Source organism: Halichoerus grypus, chromosome 12 (assembly GCF_964656455.1).
Source record: "Halichoerus grypus chromosome 12, mHalGry1.hap1.1, whole genome shotgun sequence".
NCBI lineage: Eukaryota > Metazoa > Chordata > Mammalia > Carnivora > Phocidae > Halichoerus > Halichoerus grypus.
The window spans coordinates 14,492,136-14,508,087 of NC_135723.1; the positions used below are offsets into that span (position 1 = coordinate 14,492,136).

Consider the following 15,952-nt stretch of genomic DNA (forward strand, 5'->3'; position numbering starts at 1 on the left):
GACTTACAGCTAATAGACAAATGGTCTCTGTCCCTCTAGCTTTGCCACAAATTGTATGAAGTGATGACGAAGCTGGGTGACCAGCACGCTGACAAGGCCTTCACCATTCAAGGAGCTCCCAGGTAGGCTGTCTTCATCGGAACCAAGTCATGTCCATTCACCTTAAACACAATGCTTGTTGCAACTTCTGCAGTCAGCACCAGCCTATGCTATTTTACTCATTCTAGAAAAATCTAAAACTAAGGAGCCTTTCCACATAGAGGCTGACAGCAGCCTCATTCTGTGCTTGTACGTTGACCTTTAGCCTTCAGATTTACTCAGTGTGGGCGTCTGTCATGGTCACAATAGAATTGGCTATCTGCCTTTCTCCATTTTCCATGGGACCTGTCAGGGGTGGTGTAAACTTCTAATATATAATTTCTAGTTGTGCACCTGTTATTTTCTTTGGAGAAGAAAGGAATTTCCCAAACTCACAACATGGAGTCCTTATACTTATCGTTGGTGCTGGCATCTTTAATGGTCCATTTTGGGAAAGGAAAGAGGGCATGGGTGAGACCTATCCATCATCCTACATCTTAACTTGACCTCACAAACACTGCATTGTTTTTTTTTTCTTTTTTTTATTATGTTATGTTCATCACCATACATTACATCATTAGTTTTTTTTATGTTATGTTAAAAACCACACATTACATCATTAGTTTTTGATGTAGTGTTCCATGATTCATTGTTTGCGTATAACACCCAGTGCTCCATTCAGTATGTACCATTTTAATACCCATCACCAGTCTAACCCATTCCCCCACCCTCTCCCCTCTAGAAACCTCAGTTTGTTTCTCAGAGTCCATAGTCTCTCATGGTTCGTCTCCTCCTCTGATTCCCCCCCTTTATTCTTCCCTTCCTGCTATCTTCTTCTTCTTCTTTTTTTTTTTAACATATAATGTATTATTTGTTTCAGAGGTACAGATCTGTGATTCAACAGTCTTAACACAATTCACAGCACTCACCATAGCCCATACCCTCCCCAGTGTCTATCACCCAGCCAGCCATCCCTCCCACCCCCCACCACTCCAGCAACCCTTAGTTTGTTTCCTGAGATTAAGAATTCCTCATATCAGTAAGGTCATATGATACATGTCTTTCTCTGATTGACTTATCTTGCTCAGCATAATACCCTCTAGTTCCATCCACATCGTTGCAAATGGCAAGATCTCATTCCTTTTGATGGCTGCATAATATTCCGTTGTATATATATATACCATTTCTTCTTTATCCATTCATCTGTTGATGGACATCTTGGCTCTTTCCATAGTTTGGCTATCGTGGACATTGCTGCCGTAAACACCGGGTGCACGTACCCCTTCAGATCCCCACATTTGTATCTTTGGGGTGAATACCCAGTAGTGCAATTGCTGGGTCATATGGTAGTTCTATTTTCAACTTTTTGAGGAACCTCCACACTGTTTTCCAGAGTGGCTGCACCAGCTTGCATTCCCACCAACAGTGTAGGAGGGTCCCCTTTCTCCACATCCCCACCAACATCTGTCATTTCCTGACTTGTTAATTTTAGCCATTCTGACTGGTGTGAGGTGGTATCTCATTGAGGTTTTGATTTGGATTTCCCTGATGCTGAGCGATGTTGAGCACTTTTTCATGTGTCTGTTGGCCATTTGGATGTCTTCTTTGGAAAAAAGTCTGTTCATGTGTTCTGCCCATTTCTTGATTGGATCATTTGTTCTTTGGGTGTTGAGTTTGATAAGTTCTTTATAGATTTTGGATACTAGCCCTTTATCTGATATGTCATTTGCAAATATCTTCTCCCATTCTGTCGGTTGTCTTTTGGTTTTGTGAACTGTTTCTTTTGCTGTGCAAAAGCTTTTTATCTTGATGAAGTCCCAATAGTTCATTTTTGCCCTTGCTTGCCTGGCCTTTGGCCATGTTTCTAGGAAGAAGTTGCTGCAGCTGAGGTCAAAGAGGTTGCTGCCTGTGTTCTCCTTTAGGATTTTGATGGACTCCTGTCTCACATTGAGGTCTTTCAACCATTTTGAGTCTATTTTTGTGTGTGGTGTAAGGAAATTGTCCAGTTTCATTCTCCTGCATGTGGCTGTCCAATTTTCCAACACCATTTGTTGAAGAGACTTGTCTTTTTTCCATTGGACATTCTTTCCTGCTTTGTCGAAGATGAGTTGACCATAGAGTTGAGGGTCCATTTGTGGGCTCTCTATTCTGTTCCATTGATCTATATGTCTGTTTTTGTGCCAGTACCATACTGTCTTGATGATGACAGCTTTGTAGTAGAGCTGGAAGTCTGGAATTGTGATGCCACCAGCTTTGCTTTTCTTTTTCAACATTCCTCTGGCTATTCAGGGTCTTTTCTGGTTCCATACAAATTTTAGGATTATTTGTTCCATTTCTTTGAAAAAAGTGGATGGTGTTTTGATAGGGATTGCCTTAAATGTGTAGATTGCTCTAGGTAGCATTGATATCTTCACAATATTTGTTCTTCCAATCCATGAGCATGGAACGTTTTTCCATTTTTTTGTGTCTTCCTCAATTTCTTTCATGAGTATTTTAGAGTTTTCTGAGTACAGATCCTTTGCCTCTTTGGTTAGGTTTATTCCTAGGTATCTTATGGTTTTGGGTGCAATTGTAAATGGGATTGACTCCTTAATTTCTCTTTCTTCTGTCTTGTTGTCGATGTATAGGAATGCCACTGACTTCTGTGCATTGATTTTATATCCTGCCACTTTACTGAATTCCTGTATGAGTTCTAGCAGTTTTGGGGTGGAGTCTTTTGGGTTTTCCACATAAAGTATCATATCATCTGCAGAGAGTGAGAGCTTGACTTCTTTGCGGATTTGTATGCCTTTTATTTCTTTTTGTTGTCTGATTGCTATGGCTAGGACTTCTAATACTATGTTGAATAGCAGTGGTGATAGTGGACATCCCTGCCGCGTTCCTGACCTTGAGGGGAAAGCTCTCAGTTTTTCCTCATTGAGAATGATACTTGCTGTGGGTTTTTCATAGATGGCTTTTATGATATTGAGGTATGTATCCTCTATCCTTATACTCTGAAGAGTTTTGATCAAGAAAGGATGCTGTACTTTGTCAAATGCTTTTTCTGCATCTATTGAGAGGATCATAGGATTCTTGTTCTTTCTTTTGTGAATGTATTGTATCACATTGATTGATTTGTGGATGTTGAACCAACCTTGTAGCCCAGGGATAAATCCCACTTGGTCGTGGTGAATAATCCTTTTAATGTACTGTTGGATCCTATTGGCTAGTATTTTGGTGAGAATTTTTGCATCCATGTTCATGAAGGATATCGGTCTGTAATTCTCCTTTTTGATGGGGTCTTGTCTTTGGAAGTTTTCCTTCCATTTCTGTTTTTTTTGGACATTTTCAAAAGAATAGGTATTAATTCTTCTTGAAATGTTTGGGAATTCCCCTGGGAAGCCATCTGGCCCTGGGCTTTTGTGTTTTGGGAGATTTTTGATGACTGCTTCAATTTCCTTAGTGGTTATAGGTCTGTTCAGGTTTTCAGTTTCTTCCTGGTTCAGTTTTGGTAGTTGATACATCTCTAGGAATACATGTATTTCTTCCAGATTATCTAATTTGCTGGCATAGAGTTGCTCATAATATGTTCTTATAATTGTTTGTATTTCTTTGGTGTTGGTTGTGATCTCTCCTCTTTCATTCATGATTGTGTTGATTTGGGTCATTTCTCTTTTCTTGTTGGTAAGTCTGGCCAGGGGTTTATCAATCTTGTTAATTCTTTCAAACAACCAGCTCCTAGTTTCGTTGATCTGTTCTACTGTTCTTTTGGTTTCTATTTCATTGAGTTCTGCTCTGATCTTTATAATTTCTCTTCTCCTGCTGGGTTTAGGCTTTATTTGCTGTTCTTTCTCCAGCTCCTTTAGGTGTAGGGTTAGGTTGTGTATTTGAGACCTTTCTTGTTTCTTGAGAAAGGCTTGTATTGCTATATAGTTTCCTCTTAGGACTGCCTTTGCTTCATCCCAAAGATTTTGAACAGTTGTGTTTTCATTTTCATTTGTTTCCATGAATTTTTAATTCTTCTTTAATTTCCTGGTTGACCCATTCATTCTTTAGTAGCATGCTCTTTAGCCTCCATGTATTTGAGTTCTTTCCGACTTTCCTCTTGTGATTGAGTTCTAGTTTCAAAGCATTGTGGTCCAAAAATAGGCAGGGAATGATCCCAATCTTTTGGTACCGGTTGAGACCTGATTTGTGACCTAGCATGTTAGCTATTCTGGAGAATGTTCCATGGGCACTAGAGAAGAATGTGTATTCTGTTGCTTTGGGATGGAATGTTCTGAATATGTCTGTGAAGTCCATTTGGTCCAGTGTGTCATTTAAAGTCTTTATTTCCTTGATGATCTTTTGCTTAGAGGATCTGTCCATTTCGTTGAGGGGGTTGTTAAAGTCCCCCACTATTATGTATTGTTGTCGATGTGTTTCTTTGCTTTTGTTATTAATTGGCTTATATAATTGGCTGCTCCCATGTAAGCGGCATAGATATTTACAATTGTTAGATCTTCTTGTTGGATAGACCCTTTAAGTAGGATATAATTGTCCTTTCTCATCTCTTATTACAGTCTTTGGTTTAAAATCTAATTTGTCTGATATAAGGATTGCCACCCCAGCTTTCTTTTGGTGTCCATTAGCATGGTAAATGGTTTTCCACCCCTTCACTTTCAATCTGGGGGTGTCTTTGGGTCTAAAATGAGTCTCTTGCAGACAGCATATCGATGGGTCTTGTTTTTTAATCCAATCTGATGGCCTGTGTCTTTTGATTGGGGCATTTAGCCCATTTACATTCAGGGTAACTATTGAAAGATATGAATTTAGTGTCATTGTACTGCCTGTAAGGTGACTGTTACTGTATATTGTCTGTGTTCCTTTCTGGTCTATGTTGCTTTTAGGCTCTCTCTTTGCTTAGAGGACCCCTTTCAATATTTCTTGTAGGGCTGGTTTCGTGTTTGCAAATTCCTTCAGTTTTTGTTTGTCCTGGAAGCATTTTCTCTCTCCTTCTATTTTCAGTGACAGCCTAGCTGGATATAGTATTCTTGGCTGCATATTTTTCTCATTTAGTGCTCTGAATATATCATGCCAGTCCTTTCTGGCCTGCCAGTTCTCTGTGGATAGGTCTGTTGCCAATCTAATGTTTTTACCATTGTAGGTTACATATCTCTTCTCCCAAGCTGCTTTCAGGATTTTCTCTTTGTCTCTGAGACTTTTAAGTTTCACTATTAGATGTCGGGGTGTTGACCTATTTTTATTGATTTTGATGGGGGTTCTCTGTGCCTCCTGGATTTTGATGCCTGTTTCCTTCCCCAGATTAGGGAAGTTCTCTGCTATAATTTGCTCCAATATACCTTCTGTCCCTCTCTCTCTCTTTCTTCTTCTTCTGGGATCCCAATTATTCTAATATTGTTTCGTCTTATGGTATCACTTATCTCTCGAATTCTGTCCTCGTGATCCAGTAGTTGTTTATCTGTTTTTCTCAGCTTCTTTATTTTCCATCATTTGGTCTTCTGTATCACTGATTCTCTCTTCTGCCTCATTTATCCTAGCAGTTTGAGCCTCCATTTTTGATTGCACCTCATTAATAGCCTTTTTGATTTCGACTTGGTTAGATTTTAGTTCTTTTATTTCTCCAGAAAGCGTTTCTCTAGTATCTTCCATGCTTTTTTCAATCCCAGCTAGTGTCTTTAAAATCGTGATTCTGAACTCTAGTTCCGACATCTTACAACTGTCTGTATTGATTAGGTCCCTGGCAGTTGGTACTACCTCTTGTTCTTTTTTTTTTTTTGAGGTGAGTTTTTCCATCTTGTCATTTTGTCCAGAGGAGAATAGATGAATGAGAGAACAAAATGCTAACAGGGTAACAACCACCCCCGAAAAATACACACTAAACAAATCAGAAGAGACCTTCCAGAAAGTGGTCGCTTTTCTGTTCAGAGAGTTGCTGCTATTCTTTTCTTCGATCTCTTATTGAGTTCAGAGGTGTTCAGAATGGTTTGATTCCTATCTAGTTGAATTCCTGGGACCAGACGAAATTTAGGTCTCCTACTCCTCTGCCATCTTGCTCCTCCCCTCCCAACACTGCATTGTTTTGATTCTCTTGCGCATTGTTATCATGAGTATGACAGATATACCAAAGGCCCAGTGATCTGTAAGTGAATTGTCTACCTTTCCAGGAGTTGGCTTCCCACCAGCTTTCTCCTGTGATTTTGGAATCCCTTTATTCCTTCCTTCTCAGGCATTATGTACTCAAGGAATGCAGGCTAATGAGCCTTGGGCTGGAAGTCAAAAGATCTAGCTTTCCATTTTATGACTCTGCAGTTACCTTACTTTGCCTTCCTTAAGTGCATCCAATTAATCCTTTGGTTAAAGATCTCATTTTTTTTTTTTAATCAACAGAGAAAAAAGGATGGTATTGAACTAAATGGCTTGTAAGGTAATATTTACATGTTTAATGTCAATCAACATAAACAGTCATACACACACATTTATAAAAATACACACTCCTGCACAGGTGCCCCCATCACCATATGTTGAGATCTCTCTGGAGAGAGCTAATTTTCTTATTTGATGTTCTGTATTTGCTGTACTCATAATAGTCTCTGCTACAGTGGTTATACAAAGTAAGCGTTTAGTATCTCTTATCTTTCTAAGGGAAAGAGCATTCCCTAAAAGAATACGGGAAAGGACTACTGTTTCCAATATAATATGAACTTGAAACAAAGAAAAAGTTGTAATAAGAACATCAAAATGACATTGGGTGTTTTAGCAGTGACGTACATGAAAAAGTTAAGAGTTACTCCTTCATAGAGACATGAAAGGGACAGCATGAAAATCTCAATATTGCTGAATCAGATAAAATGAAGAGAAAATGGGGCCACGGCAGCTTAACAAAGGTTCCTTTCATTTTTTTCATCATTCCTCTGCAGAACGAGGTGGTGAGTGAGCTCAGTGGACTCCCTATTGAGCATAGATTGGGGCCACGCTTCCCAGCAGAGGCCATGATTGCTGGCACAGCCTCAATCATGCGGTTCATCTGTGTTCTCCACAGGACCCACTCCCTTGGCTATGTAGACCATGCTGTGGTGTATGTGCTTGTTTATTTTGAGGTACAGACCCTACTCCCTCAATCTGTAGACATTAGAAAGACTTAGAGAGTAGGATGTGTCCCAAGTGCCCTCTTGCTCATTGCATCTGGGCTGGTTCCAGGCATCTGGCCCAGTGCCAGGAATGCGGTGGGCTCTCAGAAAACGTTACTGACTCTGCCTTCACATAATTTGTTTGCATTGTCAAGGTGTCTGAGCCGAGTCTTTGTTTTATAAGGTGTAGAAAGAGGAATAACTAATGAATTTGTTTCCAAATGTTATCACAAAAGACTTCTATAAAATCTTTATTTACTTGAGAGAGAAAGTACGTACAAGTGGGGGGATGGGCAGAGGGAGAAGCAGGCTCCCCGCTGAGCAGGGAGCCCCATGTGGGGCTCGATCCCAGGACCCTGAGATCATGGCCTGAGCCAAAGGCAGATGCTTAACCCACTGAACCACCCAGGCGCCCCGATTTCTATAAAATCTTAACACTATCCTGAGGATGCCTTTAACATCAGATTTATAATTTTCAGGGTAGGTTTTTCTATACATTATGGCATAGCAAGATTCTCTTGTAAATCAAAAGTGAAGGTAGTTCAGCTAAGGCAGCTTATATTTGGAAGATTCTTACAGAGTCTCTTTGGCACAATGGAAAGAACAGGGGGTTTGTGTTCCCACGGCCTGAATTCAGACCCACCAAATTGCTGAGTGACTTTAGTGGTATTTAACCTCTCTGTGCCCCACTTTACTACCTGTAAAGTGGGGCAGTGATGCAAGGGCGTTGTGACAGTTAGAAAGAATATACATGAATGGGGTCCGGCACACAGACCACAGACAATAAATGGTACCAGTATCACCAACATTGTTAATAACCACCAGAATTAACTTAGAAGGGGGCTAGATGCCTGATAGAACCAGAAGTGCCTCCAGATTCCTCTGGGACAGAAGACCCCTGGAAAGTAAGTGCTGTTCTTTAGAAGGCTCATTGCTGACTCTTGTGTGTTCACCTAGCGATTCTGGTCCTCTCCGCATCGCAAAGACACCCTCACCACCCGAGGAGCCTTCACCCATCCCGAGCCCGACAGCTAGTCCCAATCACACGCTGACACCTGCGTCTCCTGCACCAGCAAGGCCTAGGTCACCTTCACAGGTAAGAAGAGGTCAAATACACTGGGGAGAATGGAAGAACTCGTGATGAGGTAACCCCATCTGGGATAATCCCATGGTGCTAGGGCACTGAAAGGAGTTTCCAGTTGAGGAGGCTTTGAGGCTGTAGGCATTGTGATGGTCACTAAGGAATCAACTTAGTTCTCCAATTTGGATTCCTGTTTCCTCACATACCCTATGTTTGGGTGGGTTGAGACTTCTCTCCACAACCTCAGCTTCCTTAGGCTTGCATGCCCTCCTCACCTCCCACCTCTCGCTCTCAGAAGGCCCTGATCAATCTCACCTTCTCCCTGGACATTCCCTCCTCTAGCAATTAAGGTTACACTTGGAGCAAGTATGGCCAAGAAAGCCATGATGTTTATATGCCACTTCACATTTTTGGTATCACCCACAGGGTGTGGCACATGAGTAGACACTCAACAAAAGCGTCTGGAACAAGCGATTGAGAGACACAGTAAGGACTGGAAAAGGTCAATATAGAGAAACATTGCCACCCTTGTCTTCCCCACTTGGGGTGAAGATGAAATTCCTACAACAAGACTTGAAGTTCAAGTCTTTGAAACTAAGGAAAGTGAGAAGATCCATGGAATAGATCTGTGAAGTTCTTCTCAAAACACTCTATTGGAAACTGAAGTTCGTGCTGTCTGTGGGTGGTTTCACTGAGTCCAGTGAAAAGCTTTCCTGATTGTAGTGTTAAAATTCGAATTTCTTGCTGAAGTGAGGAATCCGTTCCGGTTGACTTCACAAAGGGGGTTGCCCTAGTTTAACTTGAGAGGTGTGGGCGCCTGGCCTTGTGGCCCTGCATGTAGAATTGGCATTGAGGTGGATGGGGTCACCTTGCCTGAGTGTTTCTCGGGGGGCCCTTGCTTGTTGGTGCTCCCAGAGCCACCAAGGCAGACAGCATTCTCTACTCAATCAGGTCCCTTATTTCTCTGTGCATATCTAAATGTCAGTCAGTGACTGATATGTCCGCCCAGTGCTGTTCATGTGGCATTTCTACACATCTCACATGCTGTCTTTGGCCGAATTAATTTGCTTGTGTCTCTGATGTTTTGTAGACAAGGAAGGGGCCTCCCGTCCCACCTCTGCCTAAAGTCACCCCAACGAAGGAACTCCAGCAGGAGAACATCATCAGTTTCTTTGAGGACAACTTTGTTCCGGAAATCAGTGTGACGACACCTTCACAGGTAAGAGCCTGCTGCAGAGCTGGGATAAGCACACAGGTACCAAGGCAGAGGGACTCTCAGGGACCAGCTTTCAAGGTGGCAGATGTTAGAGCCAGCAGCGTCATTTCTGGTCTCATCCAGGTTGGCTTTAATCACGTGGTATGTCTAAAGCATTCTCAAATGGGAGGTGTACACACAGTATTTGGAAATACTAAAAAGTGTAAAATGAAGAATTTTAACGATCACTTACATCATACTACTCTCACGTAGCCACTAATGCACTTTGGTGTATTTTCCTTCAGGCTTTGGTTTCTAGGTATATGTTCTGTACCACAACATTCAGATTGTATTGTTATGGATTCCTGACTTTTCTACTTAATCTTATTGAACATTTTTTTCATGTCATAATATCGTCTTTTCAAAAGAAAATGTATAGCCAGAGTATTCCATCTGATGGATGGACTAGCCCATGATTGCAGTCACAGGTCGCTTCCCGTTTTCCTGTTTCTTCACCAGCACTTCTGCGAACATCAATATATGTTAATTCATGTTTACACTCTCAATTGTTTCTTTTATATTGCTTCCTGGTAGAGAATAGGAAAATGAAATTAAAAGAGGTGAATATTTTTAAGCCTTTCGCCCTTCAGCACAAGTAACTGTATCCATTTACATGATTTGGCAAAGACACCTGGGCACACCTTCTCCAGCTCCAGCTCCCTTGGTAGGCGGCACAGCCCTCTCTGCTGGCCACTTGGTTGTCCCGTTGCCTCGAGAATGAAGATTCTTCATCTCCAGAGCTGTTCCTCATGCCTTTGAAGCCATTTCTTTAAGAGTGAAAGTCCTCAGAAACATCCTGCCAATATCACTTGCTCCCAGTGTTCTCAGGGTCAGAAATAATACCTACATTTTGCAAGAGGTGTGAACGCAGTGCTGTAATTACTGAGTGCGTCCATAACAACACTGTGTACGACATGCCAATTACAATCACATCCTGTTGATAATGACAGGAATGATGTATTAATCACAGAGAGCTCAGGAAACAGAAACTAAGAAGCAACGCGGTGGCAAATCGTAATGTGTCATTGCTTTTAAGGGTGTTTATCAATAAGGCGCAATAGCTTTTAGCTGTTGTTTTCCTTCTTCCGTTGTTGGTAGGAGATGGTGAGTTTGGTAAGGTAACAGGGCCTTGACATGTGATTTAGCAGCTCCTTTGAGGAGGGAGCCTTGCATGTTGATGAGCACACGGACAGATAATCTCTGTGGCTCCATCGATGCCTCCAGGGATAGTGGTCTCAGAGCCAGGGCTCTGCCTGGCACCTGCCATTGCATGGGCCCCAAACTCCAGCAGTTTTCATTTCCAACCTGGCCCCGTCCCTTTGATTGGCTAACAGCTCAGCTTCCTTCTCTTTTTTGCTATATCAGTTTTCAGACTGAGAGTGTTTTAGGGTGATCATATCCTTATTCAAGTTGCTTTCCCCTGCACCCTTGAAGAACATGCTCTCAGTCCCATCCACTAATACAGAATGTCCTCACCTAGAAGCCACATATCCTTGGCTGAAAACCCCTCCATTTAGCACCCGAGGCAACTGAAGTCGAGGCAACATGGCGCATAGACAAGTTCTAAAGCAAAGCTGGGGTTCAAAAGTGTTCTTCCCTTTAAAATGTTTTGTTATTTGCAGTTGGATGGCTCACATAAGGGTCCTTCATCATAGGAAAAAAAAAAAAAGAAAGCACTTTTTAAATTACAAATGCTAGAAGAGGCCCTGAAGTACTTCTAAGAGCGCGAACTTTCGCCATACTGTTGAGTAGCAGTCGTGGGAAAAGTCAAGAGTCAGGGACAGAGGGAGAGCTGGCACCTTTCAAAGCAGAAGGGGCTCGGGCTGGGGCTGCCGCAGTGATGCAGTTGGCTGGAGGGCCGCCTGCCCCAGCCTGGCTGGTCTTGGCGCACCGCTCCACGGCCCTGGGGAGGACCTTTTATAACACGCTGGTTGGGTGTGCTGGGTGGTTTTGAAAGAACTAACCACCAGAGACCTTGTGGGGGTGCATTTTGGGGGCTCAGCTTCATTTATATTGTTTTCTTTTCATCGGGAGGAGGGAGAAGGCGGTTTCTCTGTTTTTTTCCACATCTGAAGCAGCGTGGCTCCCGCGGTGGACCACAGTGTGTGACCAGAAGCTTCTCCATTGACTAAGTGGCTGTTCGTCTCATGTCACCATGTCAAGAGACGGCGTGAGACAGGGATTTATGTCTCAGTCCACTTTCTCACTTATTGAGTGATACGATCTAGCTTTACTTTAAAGTCCACAGATGCTGCCTTTCCCTGAAGCTTCTTGACTGCTTCCTCTGTTGCTTGTTCCTCTGTAGATATCCACAGATATGTGTTCCTTCACCCCTTTGGGGTCACGTGCAGCACAGTTTCTGAGTCAGCAGATCTGGAGTGGGGGCCAAGAATCTGTATTCCTCACAAGCCTCCCAGTGATGCTGATGTCGCGGGTTGTGGGATCACGCTGAGAGAACCACTGTTGTTGGCCAGCATTTCCAAATGTATGGCCATGAACAAAGTACCACAGTAAATGAACAGATTTCTTCCAGGGAAATATCCAGCTGAGTCAAGGGTATATCTTGATTGACCATTTATAACTGCTCCACTTAAAAACTGCGTGACTGGAAATACTCCATATTTCTGACCGTTGGACTCCCACATACACATATGTGCATGCTTGTAATATCAGATGTGTTGATCAGATTATATGTCAAGCTGCATATTCTAAGTGAACGGACTGTCTCATCAGGACTATGTTTTTATTTTATTTTTATTTTATTTATTTATTTATTTGGTGGGCAGCAAAGCAAGGTTTATTGAGCGATAGCAAAGTGATAGTACAGAGCTCCGGAAGAGGGAGGAGGCCCGAGAGGGTTGCCTCTGGGACTGTGATGTTTTTAGACATGCACAGGTAAACAATGAAAACGAATAAATAGAAACACCAGCTGTATGGGATCAGAATCTTGGAAGCTAGCAAGCTGAGATGTAGCTGAAAAGCTTTTCTCCCAGATACATGCATTTATAATATTTTCAATTTTATTTTGATATTTTTATAAAGGATATTAAGTCATTCTGCATTGAACAGATAGGTTTATGTCCCCAGTTTGCTATTTTTATCCTGAGCCTCAGTGGGGAAGAACAGCGTTTGTATTAATCCCACCCATAAGCTCCAGATGTGGTGACTGAGATATTCCTCCCCCCTGACAGATTTGTATGTCTCGTCCACCAAGCTTCATTACAGTGACAGTCTCTCCTGAGTGTGTCATGGGATTCGAAACAAATCCGTCAGACCTACAGAGCCCTCTAATGGCCCCAGACCTTAACTCTCTCATAGAATCTTCTCTGTGAGATAGCCTTGCCTGCTTACAGGGAGAGGTCTGTGTGTCAACACCAAAGGGCTGACCTTGCTTCTCTGGTTCTGTGTTTACAAAAATGGAACTGCCAGAGGACAAACCCAGCCCTCTCTATTTTTAACTCCCAAGAAACTAAATAGGAAGAAATCTCCTGTGTGTTTGTGTGTGTGTGTGTGTGTGTGTGTGTGTGTGTGTGTGTGTGTTCCTGCATTATTCTTTTAAAACAGCGTTTTCCATCAGGTCCCATAAGATGCTGTGAAAAATGGTTCCTGGTCATAAGAGGCTGGGAGGGGCTGCATCCCCTTTTTCTTTACATAGTTTATGTCAGTGTGTTCAAGGCTCTGAGAAGTTCAACAAAAGCCCTCTTTGTTTAAATCAGAGTTTCTCAAACAGTCTCCCTTTCCTCCCAAAGCACTACCTGTTCCAGGGAAATGGGCGTTTGGTGAAACATTTTTTATTTAGAAGGTATTATGTCCCTGGAAACCAAATTTATGGCATATAAATAGGATTTTAACAGATCAAGACAGAAAAAGCAATCGTGTATATATACACATAGATATGTACACATGCAAGGTTTTTTCTTTTTCCTTCAATGTTTTGGACTGCCTTCTCTTCTGACTAATTCCATCCAGGTTCACCCTCCTTTCCCACCAGGGCTTTCCACAGGGACTGTGGCTCTGAGCAAATATTTTTGCTTGGGGGGCAGTGGGTTGGGGGGGTTCTGTCCATTATAACCAGTTTGAGTCTCTTGAAGTGAGCATATCAGCAACATTCTGGTGGTCAGTCTCACGGGATTCCATACACGAAATGCCATGCTAGCCAGTGGGAGCAGTCTGCTCACCAGCTGCCCTCTTGGAAACAAACCTGGCCACCACGTTCCAGGACGACTGGGTAGACGTGAGCCCCAGAGCTCCTCCATATAGAGTAGGGTCACAGAGTGCTCCAAAGAGGAGGGGTGGGCCAGGCCCACGTGGTCCTGGTGCAGACGTGGGGTGCCCTGACTGGATGGCCTTGCTGGCCACAGCTGCCACCACCAAAAGAGGAATCAGAAAATACCAGGAAAGGTGCCCAAAAGGGTGGGGGCCCCCTGAGGGGCAGGGCTAGGGGCAGGGTCCCTGCTTGCCTATCTACGTCTCAGAAGAGATTACCTGTTTTCGGATTTTTTTTTCATAGTAGGTGACCTTCAGGTATTTTGCCTAAATCTTCTCCCAACAATGATGTTGCCCATTTTCTCTCTTTCATATAGCGTTCTCCTTTACAAACCCAGATGGATTGTCTTTTGACCATCCAAGTTCATTCCTCCAGGCTCATATCGCCGTTCTTGCTGGGCGTACCTGCAGTGGGGGAAGGCAAGACAGCGGCACAGCCTTGCAGTCACATGGCTGTGGGCGTCACGTTAGCACCATTGACTCTGACACCCTTACTTCTCCGCTTTCTGGCCAAACGCTGCATCTCACATTTTAAGTTCATGAAATCATCCTATTTTTCCTACCCAATCAAACGGAAGTAGATTTTCAGCTTGCTTAATAAGTTCGCAAAAGGGTCTTTTTTGTCTGGTCAATCCAGACAGAGGCCATCCTGCAGTCCTGTGCATGCGCACCCCTCACTTCCCAGATCTGTCACCTGGTTTTGAATATCGCCCTGGCTTTTCTTTTCAACCGTAGCTATATTTCTGGACCAGCTGCCTCTTCTTTCGGTTGATATTTTTTCAAAGTAAACATGTTAGCATTCTTGTAACACAGAAAGAATTAGGAATATGGAAATTGGAAGGAAGAAAATTGCATTTCAAGCCCCGATTTGGTCCGTCTGTTGCCCTGGTGGGTCAGCCGCGGCACCGTGGGGTCCTTCGGCAGTGGTAGCCATGCAGTGTGGTTTATTTTTCATCTGGGGCCCTGCCAGTATTCTTAAATCATTTTGTAAGTTGGCCTCACAACCTTCTGAGGTTCTCAGACTCCTGAATGTCTAACAATGCCTAGACTTTTTGCACTTTCCCCGTTTTGCATTTTATATTTTACCCCTCTACAAAGCATCTCACGGTGTGAAGCTTTTTTGAGATTCTGTATTTTTGAACATGGTTTGAGGTATGGACAGAGAGTGGGGGTTAGCTGGTGCCAAGAGGCCAGGAGAGGAAGGGGGGAAGGGGAACGCAGAAGAATGAGTTGGGGAGAAGGGAAGGAGCTCCTGATGGGGAAGCACGTGACTGAGTATGTTCTATGCAAAGTCTCCTTCGATTGAGTCTTGACATCATTCCTGTGATTTACAGGCCATTAATCCCTACTCTGAAGTTGTGCAGACCTGCCATCTTTCTGCCATACTGTGGCTCCCTGGGCAGATGTGGAAAGCAGAAGCCTGTAGACTGTGGGTGCCAGCATCTTAAGCACCTGAGAGATAGTGGATACTAGATGTCAGTAAATTGAACAAATCCATCTTAATTCTTTCTCTCCTTAATGTTCAGGATGCATGTTCTCTAGAAATGTCTCTGGGTTTTCGGTATTAGCGATGTCCTTCAGGTTGTTACATATCAGCAATATTATTAAATCCCAGATGTGGTGGTAAGAGGGTCTTTGTTCATCCAGTGGTCATCACAGAAGGTCACTGTAAGCACAGATCCTATCCCTCTCCCCTCTGTCCCTCTTCTCAGTGCTGTCAGCTGTTACACTCTTGCTCAGAGTGTGTGCAAGGCCAATGAGCAAACTCATGACATGCTACACTAAGGATGGTTGTACCATCTACCAACCTGTTCCGATAAAAACCAAACCAACCCCTAGGGAAACAGTTCCTTAGAAAGTTTAGTTTGCTGCGTGTCAGCTCATGAGAGCGTTTGCTGGATTATATAAACATGGGTAGGCACATAGAGCAAATGTTGTAACATTTGTGACAAGTCTAGGTCATGGGTAAATGGATCTTCACTGTACTATTTTAGCGTTTTTATCTGACCTCCCCTGCCTTATTGGGAAGTTATAAGTGTCCTGCATCATATTTAGAATAGAGTAAATGTCCTCAAAATAAGTTTAATAAAAGAATAAAAAAAAACTCTTGGGAAGAAATAGTACCTATGGCTTTATTGTCATCCAGCTAACTGAAATATTGTG

At 42.9% G+C, this 15,952-nt stretch overlaps 1 protein-coding gene across 1 annotated transcript in view; it reads left to right on the forward strand.

Annotated features, from left to right (window-relative positions):
- AMPH (amphiphysin) overlaps positions 1–15,952 on the forward strand; it is a 282,343-nt gene that overhangs the window by 194,071 nt on the left and 72,320 nt on the right. Inside the window, exons 9-11 of the mRNA XM_078059989.1 lie at positions 40–122; positions 8,145–8,283; positions 9,359–9,487. Of these exons, the coding sequence (XP_077916115.1) occupies positions 40–122; positions 8,145–8,283; positions 9,359–9,487 (351 nt within the window). The remainder of the gene's footprint in view (positions 1–39; positions 123–8,144; positions 8,284–9,358; positions 9,488–15,952) is intronic.